This window comes from Chiloscyllium plagiosum, chromosome 28, assembly GCF_004010195.1.
Source record: "Chiloscyllium plagiosum isolate BGI_BamShark_2017 chromosome 28, ASM401019v2, whole genome shotgun sequence".
NCBI classification, from domain to species: domain Eukaryota; kingdom Metazoa; phylum Chordata; class Chondrichthyes; order Orectolobiformes; family Hemiscylliidae; genus Chiloscyllium; species Chiloscyllium plagiosum.
This window is the reverse complement of record NC_057737.1, coordinates 2,441,745-2,462,898: the sequence shown is the minus strand read 5'-3', so window position 1 is coordinate 2,462,898 and position 21,154 is coordinate 2,441,745. Positions and strand designations below refer to the sequence as shown.

General features: G+C 42.1%; 1 protein-coding gene across 1 annotated transcript in view; it reads right to left on the bottom strand.

Annotated features, from left to right (window-relative positions):
- pigs (phosphatidylinositol glycan anchor biosynthesis, class S) overlaps window positions 1-21,154 on the bottom strand; it is a 49,428-nt gene that overhangs the window by 9,708 nt on the left and 18,566 nt on the right. The window contains exons 5-8 of the mRNA XM_043718089.1: window positions 18,949-19,275; window positions 17,896-18,038; window positions 13,426-13,540; window positions 6,109-6,254 (exon numbers count right to left, since the gene is read on the bottom strand). Coding sequence (XP_043574024.1) covers window positions 6,109-6,254; window positions 13,426-13,540; window positions 17,896-18,038; window positions 18,949-19,275 — 731 coding nt within the window. The remainder of the gene's footprint in view (window positions 1-6,108; window positions 6,255-13,425; window positions 13,541-17,895; window positions 18,039-18,948; window positions 19,276-21,154) is intronic.

Genomic DNA, 21,154 nt, shown 5'->3' with positions numbered 1-21,154 from the left:
CTGGAGTATTGTGTGCAGTTTTAGTCGCCATACTATAGGAAGGATGTGGAGGCACTGGAACGGGTGCAGAGAAGGGCAGGTAGTGCCTCACAAACCTTATTGAATTCCTTAAGGATATTGCCTGACATGGTAGGAAGATCGTATGAGGAAAGGCTGAGGCACTTGGGGCTGTTTTCATTGGAGAAAAGAAGGTTTAGGGGTGACTTGATAGAGGTGTACAAGATGTGTAGGGGTTTAGATAGGGTTGACCGTGAGAACCTTTTTCCACGTATGGAGTCAGCTATTACGAGGAGGCATAGCTTTAAATTAAGGGCTGGTAGGTATAGGACAGATGTTAGGGGTTGGTTCTTCACTTGTGAGTTCATGGAATGCCCTGCCAGTAGCAGTGGTGGACTCTCCCTCTTTATGGGCATTTAAGCAGGCATTGGATAGGCATATGGAGGATAGTGGGCTAGTGTAGGTTAGGTGGGCTTGGATCGGCGCAATGTCGAGGGCCAAAGGGCCTGTACTGCGCTGTATTCTTCTTTGTTCTATGTCTGTGACCACATTGACTATACTTTTTGAATAACACACTTAGCCGGCTGTGAAGTACTTTGGAATGCTCTGAGATTATAAAAGGCACTGTACAAACAAAAGCTTTGCCTTAAACCAGCCACTTGATCAGGCTGAATCACGTAAAGCAAAACCTCAGCAACCAATTCATTCCTGAGTTGAGCTTCAACTGCTTCATCCTGTCTGCCGGTAGAAATGTAGATTCCATGCAATTGCCTGCATCAATTCTTGGTTCAACTCCAGCAACTGAGAAGCATTAATCAAAGATTAATGGAACTAGGGGACATGATGTGATAATAAGGGGTCTCCCATTTTATTTTCTCTCAGAGTCATGAATCTTTGAAACACACATTGCCCATTCAGTGGTGGAGGCAAGTGCATCTTTGGAACACCAACTTCCAGAAGTCTTAGAGTAAAGCATAATGGACACTTGGTCCGTCTGATCTCTCGGACTGATTTCAATCAGTTGAGGGGGTTAGAGGGGAACTTCCCAAACACATAATTTCCTTGAGCTTGGGTTGATCTTATCGCCTTTTCTTGTATCTCCCAGCTGATCACATGATGGAAGTGGTTGGGGTGTTTGAAAGTGTCTCCAGTACTCTGACCATCAGGAATGGGGGACAAGCTTGATGCATCAGTGCATCTTTCCCTGCCCGTCATTTTTAAATGTTTCTACAACATGAAACGCAAGGTAAAACTGGCAATCAAGCAATGATGGCAACAATGTTGCAACAACTTAGGAAGCAGGTTCAGCACAAACAGGAAGCCTCAAATTTTGTAACATTATGGAATGTAAAACTGTCAAGTTGGAAAGATACATGTTTAATTTCCTCAGCTTCAGTTTATCTTCAAAAGGTTTTTGGAAGTCCTGTACAATGTTTTGATGTTATGGTAACAGTGATGTAGTGGTTCATAGGCTACATGGTAGATTAACAGCTAGCCACCACATAAGATTAACCAAAAAGCTTATTTCAGACCTAATTTCAAGTGCAGGAGTGATTTTATGATTTTTGTATATAAGTGGGGCTGTGTAGCTCAATATGTAATTACTGGTTACTCTTGCTTTGTAGTACTAGGCCTGGTTTGTATGCTTAGCCACAATAGTCTGTGGTTATCCTTCCAACTTCCAGAGTCAAGAAACTCAGAAAAGCTCAAGCTGGTATATAATAACGATAGTCTTCTGATTGATCCCCTAGGCTCTTCATGATTATCGCGGTAAGTAAAGGCACGTGCTAATTTGTAAGGAACAAGAGTATTCCAAGATAACAATCAACTAAAGAAAAAAAGGTCCTGTGTTAACACAAAGGGATCCTATAGTTTTGACGCCCCAACAGGTTGTGTGCTACAATAATGCAATGAGTGTTGTTTTCAGCAAAATGAGCTTTCTTTTCACTGTGATGAAATTAAAATTGGATAGTGTACTTATTGCTGATGAAAAACAAGGGTCACTGCAAGACAAACAGCCAGAGAAAGAATAAGACACACACACTCAAAACACAAGAGGAGAATACTCGGGCAGAAAGAGTTAACAGTAAATTGATTTCTCACTACTTATTTGCAAAAAAATTGTTCTTTTTGTTATTTATTTTGGTGTCATTCATGATATCAGTATGAAATCTATAAAACTACTGTTATAAATTCAGTTTGTTAGAGTGGGTCAAATACTAGATACAGTAAATCACCACAGACTTATGAAATCTGCCTACATGGAAATCCTCTTTAGAAAAACAGGAAATTAAACATTATGCTATTTTCAGCAGTGATGTGCAAAGACAAGCACTAAGGAGTGGTTGAGAAGCTATGTTGCTATGGATACTGTTGCTAGAACGACGGGCAACAGATGTCGCTATGGATGCTGCTTTGAAGTTGCTATCTATAAAATTAGGATTGCAGTGAACTCCTTGAGACTAATGCATTCCTTTGGAGGTGCAGGCATGCACATTATGCATTGCCAAATCTTCAGGTTGATGCCATGGGGACCAATGCTAAGAATGTTACAGAAAAGAGATAGTTCGGAATGATAGCAACTCAATAAAGGATGCTGGTTGTAAGGAAAGCTGTGTCAACAGCTAACTCATTCAACATTAAAAAGGCTCCTGCAGACTGGATAAGTAACCCACTTTTTAAGAAGAGAGATAATGGGAGTGGAATTGAGAAGCGCACACATATTGGCTTCAGGGGAGGTGACGACCTAGTGGTATGATCACTAGATTATTAATTTCATTGGATAAACATATGGATGATAATGGAATAGTGTAGGTTAGATGGGCTTCAGATTAGTTTCACAGATCAGCGCAGTATCGAGGGCTGAAGAGCTTGCACTGTGCTGTAATGTTCTACTCTAGATATCTTGGTAATGTTCTGGGTACCTGAGTTCAAATCCTGCTATGGCAGAGAGTGGAATTTGAATTCAATAAGTATCTGGAATTTATAGTCTAATGATAACCATGAAACCATTATCAATTGTCAGAAAAAAAACCCATCAGGTTCAGTAATGTCCTTTAGGGAAGGAATCTGCCTTCCTTAACTGGTCTGGCCTACATTTGACTCCAGACCCACAACATTGTGGTTAACATTTAATTAGGCAATTAGGGATGGGTAATAAATGCTGACATGGCCAGCGGCACCCACATCCCATAAATGAATAAAAAAAGGAGATAAAAAATAGAAAAATATTGATGTGATTGAGGATAGTCAACATGGATTTATGAAAAGGAAATCACGTTGACAGGTTTTTGCGGATATTATTTCAGCACAGATAAAGAAGAACCAGTAGATGTGGTGTAGTTTGATTTTCAGAAGGCTATTGAGAAGTAACAGAGGTTGTTAGCAAATAGAGCATGGGTTTAGTATTATATTAGTAATATACTACATCAGTTTGAGAATTGATTAATGGACAAAATAAACTAGGAATAAACTATTACTAATGGGGTACAGCAAAGATCACATCCCTAATGAAGAGCCTATGCTCGCAATATTGACTCTCCTGATCTTCTGATGCTGCCTGACCAGCTGTAGTTTTCCAGTGTCACACTTTTTGTCTACTGCAAAGATCAGTGTTGTTCACAACCTACACAAAGGATAATAATTTAGGGGCTAAATGTAATATTCCCAAACTTGATGACACAAAATGAGGTGAAAATATAAATTATTATGCAAGGATGCTTCAGAGAATCCTGGACTGGGTGTCCTTCTTCATAGTCAGTGAAAGCCAACATGCAGCACAACAACCAGTTAGGAAGGTAAACAACATGTTCAACATATGTGGATTTACATACACAAGTGAAGATGTCTTGCTGAGATCTCACCAGCAGTACTCAATTTTGGTCTCCTGAACTAAGGAAAGATATACTTTCTCTACAGGGAGTGCATCAGAAGTCACCAAATTAATCTCTGGCATTGTCTTAGGAAGACAGACTGAAAAAGCTAAATCTTATTTTGTAGAGATTTGAAGAATAAGAGAGTTCACTTTGAAAGTTACAAAGTTTTACCAGGGGATGACAAAGTAGATATCAATAGAATGTTGTTGCTGGCTGGCAAGTCCATAACCAGGGGATAAAAACTCAAAATAAGGGGTTGGCCATTTTTGATTAAGATGAGGAGGAATGTTCTCACTTATAGGATGGTCAATCTTTGGAATTCTCTACCCAGAGTACTGTGGAAGTAAAATCACTAAGCATTTTATAAATAGAAGTCACTAGATTTATAAAGACGAATAACATCAATGGCATGGAGATAGTATGGGAAATTGGCGTAAAAGTTGATGATCAAACATCATCTAATTGAATGGTGGAGCAAGATCAACAAGCTGAATGGCCTACTCACATACTAGTATTACATAAAGCAAAAGATCACAGGGCAATTTCTCCGAAAATATTGGCCCAAGTTCACAAATGGGCCAGTTAGCAAAAAAAGCCAATTCCATCCTCAACTGCAATGAAGAGGCGGGCAAGTCAAAACTGGTTACTGTGGTTCCAGGCTAGAGGCAAGTGGGTATCAGCCATGATTTCTGCTAAAGACTTAATGATGCCAGCTGGCAAGTGTATCACTGTGGATAGGACAGAAGAGAACAGAATTTGGGCTTGAATGTGATGACCTTCAAGGTCAAATAATCTGTTGACATTAAGACTTGTTGGAAGAACAGCTTGGACTGTAGACCAACTAATATCTATGAAGCGTCCCCCACTCCCCCAACACGATTCTCAGCGAGAACATTTGGAAGGTGACATTGCAGTTTTAAAACAAATTGCTGAAACTCATTACTGGCATGGGTCAGCAACGATCTCATTGAATGATGGCACAGACTCAAGGGGATGAATGGCCTACACCCTATTTTGCGACGTCCCATTGTGAGTTGCACAAACAATGTTGCCTTGTTCAAACAGTGGGGGAGGACTGCTGGATTTATCAGGTGTGTGCGTCTGTGCATGTGTCATTATGTGTGCACGTGTTCGCTCAGGGCAATTTTGCCCAGAGACTGTCTGTTGATAGGTTTTCCATTTAGGGCTAATTATATGGGTCAGTGACAACAATGAGCAGTTGGACATTCTATATGGGTAGAGAAAGACGCTAAAAAGACAGCACTGCACTCACTGCATGCACAAGTAACAAAAAAAAAGGTAAAGATTAAAAGGCTGGTATTGGCATTAGTAGACTAGTTTTAAATATTTTCTAAACTGATCTTTAGCTTCCAAGAGCTTAGAGAAATAAACTTTGGGGTGACTTAATTTGATGGGCTAAATGCATCTGTGGAGGTAGACATTTTAAGCTTGAGAGGTTAGGGACCATGAGAGGTTTTAAACTGTGTTTAGATACACTACATTAGGTCTTAAGGTTTTTTCCTCCTATAGAGACCAGGGTGACTGCTGAATCTGGATTCATAGCAATGGTTCAAACAGAAACTAGATAATTATCTGGCTGCAACCAATATCCCTGGGTACAGAAAGCAGATGGGTTTGCACTTCATAATGGCAACATCCTGACACAAGTCGGAAAGGAATTTTCTTTCCAAATTGACTAAACTATTTTACATAATCTTTGACATTCCCATTTAATTTTAGCATTTTCTGTTGTGTCTTTTCATACATTTTGCAGTTCTCCATCCCACTAAGCTTCAGCTCTGATTAATGATGGGTCTAGCGATGATTGGCAAGAACTAAGTAGCCAAAACCACTAACTTAATTTGAAAACAGGATGTAAATTTATAATCTAGAGTGATACCCAACCTAGCACAGAGTGTGTGAGGTACAGTCAGCAATACCATTCATCCAATGTGACACTTGATTCAGACCAGTGTAACATTCACTTAATCTCCGAAACAGTCAAAGACCCATGACAGTTTTTCTGGTGTCCTAACCAATATTTCTCCCTAAGCTAACCATTATAAAAGAAACAGTTTACTCCTCTCCTTACCACTTGGTAGGAACTTGCATGTGTGCCGCATGATGCTACATAAGACAATTATCACACTTCAGGATGTTTGTTTGTCAAACACTGGTTGGAATACAGCTTGATAAATACAAGAATATTTTTCTTTCAAGGATATTCTGTCATTACCATGATTCCTCCCCAGCGGGAGCTGTGAAAAGTGTTTGATTCAACGGGAGATCCATCGCTGTCACGGATATACAGTGGAGAATGTGAATATTCAGGAACGTAAAGAAGAAAATTTAAAACAGGGTAGCTTGAAGCAACGTTAGACCCTAGGAACAAAACAAAATAAGTTGAATTTCATGTGGGTTTGGTAGCCATCCTGTCCTCACCACTGACTCCAGCCTTCCCTCCATGTACAGTGTACATCCTAGCCAAAATCCTCTTATGTTAATATATTGTAATTTTCTTCCCTTCAAAATGATTACATTTTAATATTCAATGCACACTTTTAGGAATCTGGAGGATTTGATTACATGCACCTCTTTCTGAGAGAGAAAACTGATGTCTATTCATTTTCCTCAGTCAGAAGGGAAGAATTTCAGAGGAAGGATCTAAAGGGAAGGAAGAAGGGAGAAAAGGAAAAAAAGAGAAAAGAGAAAGCATGACAGAGAAACAGACAGAACTCGTATGTTGAGATCATGAAAGGTAGAATATCTTAAAGTGCTTCACAGTCAATTAGATACATTGTAATTTTAGTTACTGTTGCAATGTAGGACATGCAGCAATCAGTGAATATGAAGATCCCACAAACACAAATGAACAAAATTACCAGATCTCCTGTATTTTAAAGAAAATGTTATGTTGACTTAGGGATAAATATTTGAAAAGACAGCTTTTAGCTTTCTCCAAACTTCTTCTACATCCAAAGTACTGAAAAAGAAAGTGCCATAGAAATGGTGGATGCATTAGCGGTCATCTTCCAAGATTCAAGAGAGTCTGGAACAACTCCTACAGATTTGAGGGTAGCTAAGGTAGCCCCTCTGTTTAAGGCGGCTGACAGGGAGAAAACCAGCCAGCCTGTCATTAGTGGTGAGAAAAATGATAGAGTCCATTATAAAAGATTTAATAACTGAGCAGTTGGAAAACAGTGGCAGGATCAGACAGTCAGCATAGATTTACACAAAGGAAGTCATGGCTGACAAATCTATTAGAGTCATAGAGCTGTACAGCATGGAAACAGACCCTTCGGTCCAACCCGTCCATGCCGACCAGATATTCCAACCCAAACTAGTCCCATCTGCCAGCACCCGGCCCATATCCCTGCAAACCCTTCCTATTCACATACCTATCCAAATGCCTCTTAAATGTTGCAATTGTACCAGCCTCCACCACTTCCTCTGGCAACTCATTCCGTACACATAGCCCTCTGTGTGAAACGGTTGCCCCTTAGGTCTCTTTTATATCTTTCCCCTCTCACCCTAAACCTATGCCACTCTAGCTCTGGACTCCACGACACCAGGGATAAGACTTTGCCTATTTACCCTATCCATGCCCCTCATAATTTTGTAAACCTCTATAAGGTCACCCCTCAGCCTCCGACGTTCCAGGGAAAACAGCCCCAGCCTGTTCAGCCTCACCCTATAGCTCAAATTCTCCAACTCTAGCAACATCCTTGTAAATCCTTTGTGAACTCTTTCAAGTTTCACAACATCTTTCCGATAGGAAGGAAACCAGAATTGCACGCAATATTCCAACAGTGGCCTAACCAATGTCCTGTACAACCGCAACATGACCTCCCAACTCCTGTACTCAATACTCTGACCAATAAAGGAAAGCATACCAAACGCCTTCTTCACTATCCTGTCTACCTGCGACTCCACTTTCAAGGAGCTATGAACCTGCACACCAAGGTCTCTTTGTTCAGCAACACTCCCTAGGACCTTACCATTAAGTGTATAAGTCCTACTAAAATTTGCCTCCCCAAAATGCAGCACCTCGCATTTATCTGAATTAAACTCCACCTGCCACATCTCAGCCCATTGGCCTATCTGGTCCAGATCCTGTTGTAATTTGGTCCAGATCCTGTTGTGAGTGGGCGGCATGGTGGTTAGCACTGCTGCCTCACAGCGCCAGAGACCCGGGTTCAATTCCCGTAATCTAATCTAATCTGAGGTAACCCACTTCGCTGTCCACTACACCTCCAATTTTGGTGTCATCTGCAAATTTACTAATTGTACCTCTTATGCTCGCATCCAAGTGATTTATGTAAATGACAAAAAGTAGAGGACCCAGCACCGATCCTTGTGGTACTCCACTGGTCACAGGCCTCCAGTCTGAAAAACAACCCTCCACCACCACCCTCTGTCTTCTACTTTTGAGCCAGTTCTGTATCCAAATGGCTAGTTATTAGAATTCTTTGAGGATTTAACTCTTAGAATTTATGAAGAGGAGCTGGTGGGTATGGTTTATTTGAACTGTTGAAAGGTTTTCAACAAGTCTGATACAAAAGATTAGTGTGTAAACTTAAAGCATGTGGGATTAGGGTAGTGTATTGAGATGGATAGTGAACTGGTTGGCAAACAGGAAACAGAAAATAGGAATAAATGGTTTTTATTTCGAGGGCAATCAATATTGCAGGACCACAGCTATTCACAATAAATATTTATAATTTAGATGATAAAGCTAAATAATATCACCAAATTTGCAGACGACACAAATCTGGGTGGGAGGGTGAACCGTGAGGAGGATGCAGAGATGCTTCATTGTAAATTGGACAAACTGAGAAATATATTGTGGATAAATAAGGTTATTGCTTTGGCAGCAAAAACAAGAGAGCAGATTATCATCTAAATGGTTATAAATTAAGATAGGGAAATTCGCAATGAGATCAGGGTGTTCTTGCACACCGGCTGCTGAAGGTAAGCATAGATTTGGTAAAGAAGGCAAATGGTTCACTGATCTTCATAGAAGGATGATTCGAGTACAGGGCAGGGATGTCTTGCTGCAATTATACAGGGCCTTAGTGAAACCACAACTGGTATATTGCATGCAGCTTTGATGTCATTATCTGAGGAAGGACATTGTTGCTTTTGAGGGAGTACAGTGAAAGTTTATCAGACTGATTCCTGGGATAGCGGGACTGATGTATGAAGAGAGTTCCAATGATGGGGGATTACAGAACCAGGGGCCACAGTCCAAGGTTACAATGTAAACCATGAAGATGGAGAAATTTCTTCACCCAGTTCTGAAGGAGGATCACCGGACCTGAACATTAACTATGATTTCTCTCAACAGATACTGCCGGACAATGCTGAGTTTTTCCAACAATTTCTGTTTTTGTTTCTGATTTATAGCATTCACAGTTCTTTTGCGTTTCTTAAAGATACAGGTTAAAGTTCCATCCCATTGTCTCTATCAAACACTCCCAGGACAGGTACTGCATGGGATTAAATACTTGATAAAGCTACCTCTACACTACCTACTTTGAGAGAATTCAGTCCAGAGTGAATCATTCTCCACCTACCTGTAGACTAGGATCTCATGTCCTATTAGTACCTCAACTCCAATCCAAGGTTCAGCAGATGTCACACACTGTATCATGCACTTAGCAGCTTTGACCTCTGTATTTACATAAACACTGAAGCCAGGCTTCAGGAATTAAACATTTCCCTGCATTGCAACAATGACGACGCCTGAAAGTGCATCATTGACTACACATCACTATATAACATGCTGAGACTCTGAAATTATAAAAATTATATCCATAAAACTACAAATTCTCTCTTTCTTAAAACAAAAACACATTCTGGCTTGGATGAAAACTCCTGCAGTCAGTTTATTTTTGCAACATTGCATAACATAGTCTCGAGATTCCAAAGATAGTGGTTTACACACGACTCATTCAGTCCCAACTCCAATCAATTTATTCATGAGTTTACGTCTGGCAGAGGATTAATATTCACAAAGCCACCAGCAATAATCAGATAGTAATTGTTGAACAAGCTTAACTGGAGGTGGATGCAGCACCAACTTAACCCACAAGGTTCTTCTGTAGATCTAGGGCCGACAAGGTCAAAGCTGGCAAATGTTGGTGGACACATTGGCACAGAGATGGGGCATGAGTTAAAAGAATTTGGGATCTGGTGAAAGTCTGTTATTTTGGATAATAGTACAAAAAAGAAACATTGGCAGTTTTGGAGATTGAACCAAAACATTTACTCTAATGATGAGACAGAATTGTGGGGCTTGAGTACCAGGACATTCCTCCCATCACAGCTATGTCACTAGGTTCTACCCTGAGACTGAATTTAATTTTAAGGTATAAAACAAAGAGCTGGGTGAAAAAAAAAATCATAAGGTCTGGTAGCATCTCTGAGGGGAGAGAAACAGAATACATGTTCAGAGTCCAAAGAAAGTGCTGCAATACAGAAAAGTCATATGAAACTTGAAACATGAATTTTGTTTCTCTCCCCATAGACTATGCAAGACATATTGAAAATTTCCTGCACTGTTTTTATTTCAGATTGTCAGCAACATTTTGCTTTTACTTTAATGGATGTCACATACCTTCCTTGTTCATTGGCCTGCCTGTCCAACTTGAAACAGTGCCTGTCTGCATAATGAGTAATGCAAGACATCAATACGAAGCATTTTTTTTAATTCACTCATGGGATGCAGGTATGTCTGGCTAGGCAAGCATTTATTTCCCAGCCATAATTGCCTAGAGAGCAGTTAAGACTCAAAGTTGCTGTGGGTCTGGAGACAGATGTAGGCCAGACCAGGTAAGGATGACAGATTTCATTCCCTAAAGGAGATTAGTGAATTCAGATCGGTACTTCCGACAATCAACAATGGCTTCATGGTCATCATTAGATCCTTAAGTTCAGATTCTTTATTGAATGCAAATTTCACCATCTGCTGTGGCGGGATTTGAAACCGGATCACCAAACCATTAGCTGAGTTCCTGGATTCATAGTCCAGTGGTAATACTACTAGGCCATTACCTCCCCTTTCAAATATTCACTGAAACGCATTTTCCAGCAGGAATGCACAGGACAGTGATCAGAAGCAGCAGCTTTGCCTAATTCCTCCTTCTCAAGACTATAGTCTCCGCAAAGTCCTAACAAGCAGAGCCTGGAGATTGAAATGAAAAGCCTGTGCTTTGATTTGCTCAATGCCTCACCAAATACTGGACTAATCAACTGTGCTGTTGTGGTGCAGTGGCAGTGTCCCTGCCTCTGGACCATCAGCCAGGGCCCAAGTCCCACTTCCTCCAATGTAATAACAAGTTAATTAGAAAATATTTTAAAATCCGTTTAATCATGCAGTTATTTAATTGGTTGATTTGTGAAGGGTTTACAAATAAAATTAGGCTCTGGTGCAGTGGGGAGTTGACTTCTGGACAGAAACAGATCCAGAAGGGAGGTGTTTGTGCTAAATTGTAGATTTACAATAAAACTCTTCCAAGTTTCGGAAAGTCTTGACCTAAGTCAACCGGGGGATAGTGGTCTGTTTAAAAACTCGTATGTCTAACACTGTACAGAGGGTGTCTGGTGCTGGCTGAAACATAAGCATTGTTTTGGAGACAGTAATTTGTGGACCAAGAATTTTGGCAGCACTCGAGAATTTGTTTTCCATACTCTGGATGTACTTTTCTTTGTTGTGATTTTTAATAGACAAAGGTATAAAAGAAAACAAAGTCAAGGAGGGTAAATGGAGCTAGGTTAAATATCAGACATGATCTCTCTGAATGCCAGAACAAATTAGAGAGACTGAACAGCCTTCTACTGAGGAGAAGCAGGCCTGCTGTGCCCAGCCTAGCCACTGGGGCAAGACACACAGTGAACACATCCAAAGTGGGGCTGGAATTACTGCACATGGTACATGTTGCTCAAAGAGTTTCTTCTCTTTTAAAAAAAGCAGTTGCTTAAAATAAAATGTTTGACATGTATCCAAGCAGCAAAAAGAGTTTACACAAGAGATGTGAACTCATTTATTCCATGCAGGCTCTATGTCCCCACTGAATTCAATTACACTAAATGTGTTTCTTTACTAATCCACATACTTTGTTAACTCAGCCACAAACCAAGGCTGTATTCCAGCAATACTTCTGTTATGTAAGCAACCTTGAAGTGTTTTCCCTAGTTATCTCTCTTTCCCATTTCTATGTAAGCCACACAATATCTGTAACTGAGCTGCATCCTAAATTATAATCATTTTCATAAAGAGCAAGCCCCCTGCGGCACACGGCCCTCTGCTCATTGCCTCCCCACAACAGCATGACTCAGCCTCAGAACCAAGTACAATTGGATAGGGAAGGTAAATGAGGAAGGTGCCGAAACCAATCTAGGAGTCACTGGCAATGACATGTACAAAAGACACTACAGGAAGTGCCCTTCATAAACTCAGCACCCAAATTCTTGACCAACACGATATTAGAAACTTCAGGTTGTGCACAGCAAGAAATTAAGAATTCCAGTTTTCTATGCAACCACTTAATGTCCAGCTGTTGCTGTTGCAACCCCTCCACAGCAACAGCTACAGCAGTGACAGCACCAAATGATTCTGATTCAGATGATGAAAATTCTTCCCATTCAAAACAATCAACCAATGATGCTAAACAGTAAACCTCTGCAAGTTATTGCTCGGTATCCCAATTTGTATTTTAGCTATGACTCTGATACACAGATACAACAGCTTCCAGGCAGTTAGAGGGCAGTTTCCAGATTCAGTGTGACAGTAATGCCACACACACAGGTCTACAGGAGCCTTGTGACAGTCAAGAGACACAGCAGCCTGTCAAATATTTTCATGGCAAGTTTCTCCATCTGGTGGCTAACCAATAAGAATAAAGACATTGAAAGTTACATTTACTTTGGGAATAAGCATCAATCACTCACTCTACAGGGATTGATAACTGGTTTGGTAAAACCATATCTCAGATGGAATTGACATACAATATACTGCAATGTTGGGTTGTACACTGATTTTCAGCCAATACAGAAATAAACACAGGGAGAAGTATAAATACTAGAAACCTGGAACCGCAACAACCAGTGCTGCATGGTGACAGCAGGTAAGTCACAGAACCAGAGGCCATTTGGCCCACTGTACCTATACCATCTCTTTGAAGGTGTTAAATGCTTCATCTAATTTTCTCAGTTCTTTCATCACAGTCCAGAAAAATGTTACTTTTCAAATACTAATTCAATTCCCTTTTCAAAATTACCATCAAATCAGCTTCCACAGCCCTATCAGTGAGTAAATTTGAGGAGTTAGAGGTAATGGGGTTGCAAGGTTATGGGGAGAAGGCAGGAAAATGGGGGTGAGGAGCATATCAGCCATGATCAAATGATGGAGCATTTTCAATGGGTCAAATAGCCTAATTCTGCTTCTATATCATGAACCTATTACACAGCATGTTCCAGATTGACATAATGAGATGAGACTGGTTCACCATTTGACTGTAGAATCATCGCTACAATAGATGGAGATTCTTACCCAGTTTGGCTTCGACCGGATTGATCACATGAGGCAAGCTATCCTCATTCAAAGTAAAGCTTGATGAAGTCTTATTGTAGCGTGGTGTTACACCAAGAACTGCATAATACAGTATCTGTAAAGAGAGAGCTGGGGTTGGTCATGAGTCTCAGCTCAGGCAGAGGTTGGAATAACAGAGAATCAGTAACAATATTTTAACTGTGCTGCTAATCATCCAAAATGCACTCAGCCAAACACTCTAAATTTCACTGTGGCAATGCTTAAAGATATAATTGCCACGTGGACAACTTCAGTGATCTTTTTCCAGGTTCAAATCCTACTTATGAAACGATTTCCCTACCTTAAATGATAGAGGCCATTACCAACAGGTTTCACGAAGCACTTCTACCTAATCCATCCACTAATGTAAAAGGAAAATAGACCATCACCTTTATTGCAAGGGGATTAGAGTATTAAAGGAGGAAGTCTCACTACAACTGCAAAGGGCCCTGGTGAGACTACATCTGAGCTACTATACACGGATTTAGGCTGTCTATTTAAGGAAGAATATTCTTGCATTGGAAACTATTCAGGAAAAGGTTCACAGTGTTGATTTCCAGAATGAAAGGGTTGGCTCAGAAGTAAAGGTTGACCAGGATGGGCGTGTAGAAATTGGGGTTTAGAAAAATGAGAGATGACCTTAGATGACCTTAGTGGGCAGCACGGTAGCACAGTGGTTAGCACTGCTGCCTCACAGCGCCTGAGACCCGGGTTCAATTCCCGACTCAGGCGACTGACTGTGTGGAGTTTGCACGTTCTCCCCGTGTCTGCGTTGTAATGTAATGTAATAATGAAATGTATAACATGGTGAAGGAGGTTAACAGGGTGGAAACTTGGAGGACATTTCCCCTCATGGAGGAATCTAGAAACAGGGAACACAGTCTGAAAACTAAGATGCAAATGAAGAGCTATATTTTCTCACAGAAGGTCATTACTCTTTGGAGATTTCTTGCCAAGAGGACAGTGGAGGCTGGAACATCAAATAGCTTCAAGGCCGAGTCAGACAGATTTTGGATAAATAGCAAGTTGCCGAGAGAGTTAAATAATGTACACTGACACCTCCAGTGTAGTGCTGAGTAAGCATCGTACTGTCAGAAGGTCAGTGTTGACAGAGTGCAACAGTCAGAGGGTCAGTACTGAGGGAGTACCATGCTATCAGAGGGACACTACTAAGGGAGCGCCATGCTGTTAGTGTCAGTACTGAAGGAGCACTGCACAGTTGGAGGGTCAGAGCTGAGGGAGCACTGCACTGTCATAGTATCAGTACTCAGGGAGTACCATACTGTCAGAGGATCAGTACTGAGACAGCACTGCACTGAGGAAAATACTAAGCAAGTACTGAATTGGTAGAGAGAGTGTGCTGAGGGAGTGGAGCCCACTTGGACAGTCAATACTGAAAGAGCACCATGATAGCAAGTTTTGAGAAGATTTGTAGCTCAGGTTAAGATTCTGAATGTAGGTTTGCTTATTGAGCTGGAAGGTTCATTTTCAGACGTTTCATCACCATACTGGGTAACATCTTCAGTGGGCCTCTGGACGAAGCACTGCTGATGATTCCTGCTTTCTATTTATATATTTGGGTGTGTTTGAGTTGGTGATGTCATTTCCTGTGCTGATGCAATTTCCTATAGTGACGTCATTTCCTGTTCTTTTTCTCAGGGGTTGGGAAATCGGGTCCAAGTGGCTGTGTTTGTTAACATTGACTTGGACCCGAATTCTCACCCCCTGAGAAAAAAAACAGGAAATGACATCACCATAGGAAATGTCATCACCAACCCAAAGAATCCCGAATATATAAATAGAAAGCAGGAATCATCAACAGTGCTTCTCCGGAGGCCCACAGAAGATGTTATCTAGTATGGTGACGAAACGTCTGAAAATGAACCTTGCAGCTCAGCGAGCAAACCTAAATCCAGAACACCATGACGTCAGAGGATTCTGTTAGAGAATCAGTCTGAAGAAATGCTACTGTCTGAAAAAAATTGCAAAGAGATACTTTATTTATAAAATATTATCTGATTAGAGTGGTGCTGGAAAAGCACAGCAGTTCAGGCAGCATCCAAGGAGCAGTAAAATCGACGTTTCGGGCAAAAACCCTTCATCAGGAATACAGGCAGAGTGCCTGAAGGGTGGAAAGATAAATGAGAGGAGGGTCGTTCTTCCTCCAGGCGTTGGGTGGTGAGGGAGCGGCGGTGAAGGAGGCCCAGGACCTCCATGTCCTCGGCTGAGTGGGAAAGGGAATTGAAATGTTGGGCCACAGGGCGGTGTGGTTGATTGGTGCGGGTGTCCCAGAGATGTTCCCTAAAGCGCTCTGCTAGGAGGCGTCCAGTCTCCCCAATGTAGAGGAGACCGCATTGGGAGCAACGGATATAATAAATGATATTGGTGGATGTGCAGGTAAAACTTTGATGTATGTGGAAGGCTCCTTTAGGGCCTTGGATGGAGGTGAGAGAGGAGGTGTGGGCGCAGGTTTTGCAATTCCTGCGGTGGCAGGGGAAGTTGCCAGGACGGGAGGGTGGGTTGTTGGGGGGCATGGACCTGACCAGGTAGACATGAAGGGAACGGTCTTTGCGGAAGGCGGAAAGGAGTGGGGAGGGAAATATATCCCTGGTGGTGGGGTTCGTTTGGAGATGGCGGAAATGTCAGCAGATGATTTGGTTTATGCGAAGGTTGATAGGGTGGAAGGTGAGCACCAGGGGGGTTCTGTCCTTGTTACTGTTGGAGGGGTGGGGTCTGAGGGCAGAGGCGCGGGATGTGGACGAGATGCTTTGGAGGCCATCTTTAACCACGTGGGAAGGGAAATTGCGGTCTCTAAAAGAGGAGGTCATCTGGTGTATTCTGTGGTGGAACTGGTCCTCCTGGGAGCAGATACGGCCGTGTCGGAGGAATTGGGAATAGGGGAGGTAGGGTGGGAAGAGGTGTAATCCAGGTAGCTGTGGGAGTCGGTGTCAAGTTGGTCGTCATTAATAGAGATGGAGAGGTCCAGGAAAGGGAGGGAGGTGTCAAAGATGGTCCAGGTAAATTTAAGGTCAGGTGGAATGTATAGGTGAAGTTGATGAATTGCTCAACCACCTCGCGGGAGCACGAGGTGGCGCCAATGCAGTCATCAATGTAGCGGAGGAAGAGGTGGGGAGTGGTGCCCGTGTAATTACAGAAGATGGACTGTTCTACGTAGCCAACAAAGAGACAGGCATAGCTGGGGCCCATGCGGGTGCCCATGGCTACCTCTTTGGACTGAAGGAAGTGGGAGGATTCAAAGGAGAAATTGTCAAGGGTGAGGACCAGTTCGGCCAGATGAATGAGTGTGTCAGTGGAAGGATACTGTTGGGGACGTCGGGAGAGGAAGAAATGGAGGGCTTGGAGGCCCTGGTCATGGCGGATGGAGGTGTAGAGGGACTGGATATCCATGGTGAGATGAGGCATTGGGGGCCAGGGAAACGGTAGCCTTGGAGGAGGTGGAGGGCGTGGGTGGTGTCTCGAACATATGTGGGGAGCTCCTGGGCTAGGGGGGATAAGACAGGTCGAGGTAGGTAGAAATGAGTTCAGTGGGGCAGGAGCACGCTGAGACAATGGATCAGTCCCATTGTACCTAAAGTAGTTCTGTACAGTCTTTGCATATAAAGAACAAAAACACTGGAATTTGAAGTTCCTGGAGTTAAAAAACCAAAGGCATTTCCTACTCATGCAGGACACTATTTTTATACATTGAGACAAAGAGAGGATCTGATAACTGCATGGACCCTTGTTGTATTTTGGCAGAAAGAACTTAGATGATAAACTTTCTCTATTCTACTTTGGCAGCTGCCCCAAGCTTTCCTGTGTCCCCCAGCACATACCCCTGAACCTTGGAATATGCCAGTCTGCAATATTTGGTTGAGGTCAACTGTCCAAGATAAATATTTAGGGAGCACTGCACTATAGGAGAGTCAGTATAGAAGGATTGCTGAACTGACAGAGAGCAACATTATTGGATGGATGATACTTAAGGAGTGTTGTCCTGTCAGCAGATCAGTCCTAAGTAAGTGCTGGACTTTCTGTGGTCTAAAGTCTTCAGGATGGGATGCTAGTTGAGGTTCTGCCCAGGTGGATGTAACAGGTTCCACAGCATTACTTCACATAACAGGTTAGTTTCCTTGGTATCCTGGCCAACAGGAATCCCTCAACCAACACATCAAACAGATAATCTAGTCACCTGCGTCAATACTACTTGTGGCAATGTGCTGTATGCAAATTGGCTGCAACCTTTCACTACAAGTGAGCTTTAGGGTGTTCTGATCTTATGAGAGGCACTGTGTAAAATTCTCTTTCCTGTTGATTTATTTTATTTTCCTTCTCTAATTATTTTACACTTGATGGTGTCCTGGTGAAAGGGATTCATTCTTCTGCCCAGTTCTTTCAGTTTCAGAAACAATCTTTTCAACTCAACCTTACCTGAGAGTCAACAGAAAAGTTAGCGAATACTGACATCTTGTCCAGGAAGGGTTGCACATAATTATTCACTGCTTGTTCAATGTCCCAACAAGTGTTGTGGGATTTGGGATCAGGATTCAACAAACTGAAAGTGATTTCATATCCTACATGGAGATTGAAAAGAGTACAGCTCATCAAAATGGAAACTAATGTGCATCATTGAAACAAACACTGATTGTGGTATTGAGGGTATTTAATACTGCTTTATGCACTAATTGATAAACCTGGTCTGATAATTATTTAATATGAAGAACATTGCAATTATTTAACAGATGAGGGCAGGGCAATTCTCAGAGCCAAGATTAACATACATGCAGCAATGCTGCGATTTGCAGAATGCTCCTCTACACCAAGTTTTGAAATAAATATTAAAATATTTAAGCTGTAAGATATCTGAATGATCACTCCATCAGCTATGAGCATTTGTTGAGAGATTAGAGGGGAGAATCCAAGGGAAATTGTGCATAGTTCCAGTATGCATGTGGTTACATCTGTGGGATCTCAAGTGAGGGTGGCACATATGCAGTTTTATTCTTGCTTGGTTCAGGAGAAAGGCTACAATTGCTTTCTGCTTCCTGAGCACAAAGAGAGCAGCTTGGGCTCCTGCTCTGTACCTAGTTTGCTTGTGTATGTGAATGTCAAGCAAGGGCAGATTGGATTCAGCTGTGATACATCCCAGTCAAAGTCCTTGTTAAGATACTGGGGGAGTTTTAACCCGACTTACCAATTAATAAGCTAACAGGATTAGGTGCAACACCACGTTACAAAATATGAAATAAAGAGTAATATTGGGCAGGATTTACATCCAGCATTGAATTCAACAGTTAGTTCATCTCACAAGACTTTAAAATTGCTCTCATTGTGTCTATGCTCAAATCTACTGATTACGTTCTCAGGCAAGATACTAGAGCATGGTTACAAACAATAAAACTATCTTCCAATGACAGTACATAACTTCAGGAGAGATAGGAAGAGAAGCAGAGCACCAAACAATACAAAAGGGAAAATTCTTACCAAGACTAGATTTAAAAGCTGTCATGCTGTCTGTGAAGGTGTCAGTGCCAAATGTTCCTGAAGGAAAGCGACTAGACAATGCTGCAACCACCATGTCATCAGTGAAAGACATTGTTTGCAGGATATCTTCCACATAGTCGTCAATGTCCTGAAGTACCTCCGCCACAGTATGAGATCTAGTCACAGGTGAGCGCAGAAAGGCAGCCCTGTGTTTCCCAATGTAAACAGTGACCTCTTGCGGAAAAAGCTGGGAATCAGCAGGCACAACGTATATCACCACAGATCCTATCAAGCTCTCATAAACTCGGGACAGCGTGACAACAGTCACTGAAACAGAAGAGAGAAGGATTTAGATTAGAAAGGGAATCTCTACTTTTAAGATGAATGACACAGTCAGAAAAAGACTTTTCAAAACAGAGCCCTACGAAGAAGAACATGGCAGTCTTAATATCTGATCTGCTCTTTTGAATAAGCAGATTGCAGGTTGGACAGGAAAAATAATAAGAGTTAGCCCTGTAAAATAAAGAAAGCAAGAGAAATAGGGATAAAGAAAAAAAAATTAAGAAATCTTGAGAGAGAAATCCCCCAAGAGAGAGATAGAGAAAAGTCGAATCAGGCTGCCACTCTCATTATGAATCACAATCTTGGAAGAATTTTAATAGTCACCTTCAGGTGATGCCCCTCCCCTACAGTCATATTGCCTGTTTTTGATTCTCAAGTGAGCAACTTAGCATGTTTAAAGGAGTTTCAAGTCCAAGGACTGTGCTTCATAGAAATGCATCTCCTTCAGGAAAGAGGAGCTGGGATGGATGAGAAAACAAAAAGAACAGAACCAATTCATAACTATTGCACAATTAAAATGAAGATTTGTGAGCAATCAGCTGAGCTGACCAAGATGGAGTAGTTGATTAATGTTTAGTAGAAGCTAAAGTACAGGTGGACTACATGTATTTCCTGGGCTGCAGACAACACTTCTCTAAGTTTGCACTGCGGAATAAGTGGTTAATTTATACAGGCCTGGACTAATAGGAGTTCAAATTACAAAACAACAGTTGAGATTAAGGTAACAGCTTAAAGTTTCAGCTAAACCCTAAATGAATCTTGATCCAGTAGTTTCTCTTTTCAGATGCCCGTAATCTAAGGTTATCCTCCTCACTATTACCACCCACCAATATTTGCATTACCCACGACCTCACTGACCAACCCGCCTACATTCATGTCTAAATCATTATACACACCACAAACATCAAGAGCCCCGTCACTGAACACTGTGGAATCTCAACAGACCCAGGCTTCCAGTCACAAAAACACCCTTCAACCAATCCTGGATCTAATTAACCCGATTTCCTGCACTAGAAATTTGTAGAGATCACAGTGATACAGAGGGATAAGGCCAGAAAGAGATTTTAGATCAAAGGCACTTCATAGGATGGGAGATCGAAATTTGCAGCATGTGGTAGCTAGGAGTCAAAGTAAGTCAGGATGCACAGGGGTGATGAGTGAGCAGGAGACATACCAGCATCAAAGTTTTTGATTACATCTATGTAGGATGGAGGATAAATTAGAGCTTAAAAATGTGTTGCTGGAAAAGCACAGCAGGTCAGGCAGCATCAAAGGAGAATCGACGTTTTGGGCATAAGCCCTTCTTCAGGAATGAGGAGGGTGTGCCAAGCAGGCTAAGATAAAAGGTAGTGAGGAGGGACTTGGGGGAGGGACGTTGGGAATGCGATGGGTGGAAGGAGGTTAAGGTGAGGGTGATAGGCCAGAGAGTGGGCCTTCTTCCCGACCTCTGGGAAGACTGCAGGTCAAGAAGGCGGTGCTGAGTCTGAGGGTTGGGACTGAGATAAGGTGGGGGGGCGGGGAAATGAGAAAGCTGGAGAAATCTGCATTCAACCCTCGTGGTTGGAGGGTTCCTAGGCAGAAGATGAGTCACTCTTCCTCCAGGCATCGCGTTGCCATGGTCTCGTTTAGAGGTGGCGGAAATGAGGAAGGATGATCCGATGTATCTGGAGGTTGGTGGGGTGGTAGGTGAGGACTAGTGGTTGACAATGCTGTCCACCGCATCTCCTCCACTTCCCGTTCCTCCGCCCTTGAACCCCGCCCCTCCAATCGCCACCAGGACAGAACCCCACTAGTCCTCACCTACCACCCCTCCAACCTCCAGATACATCGGATCATCCTTCGTCATTTCTGCCACCTCCAAACG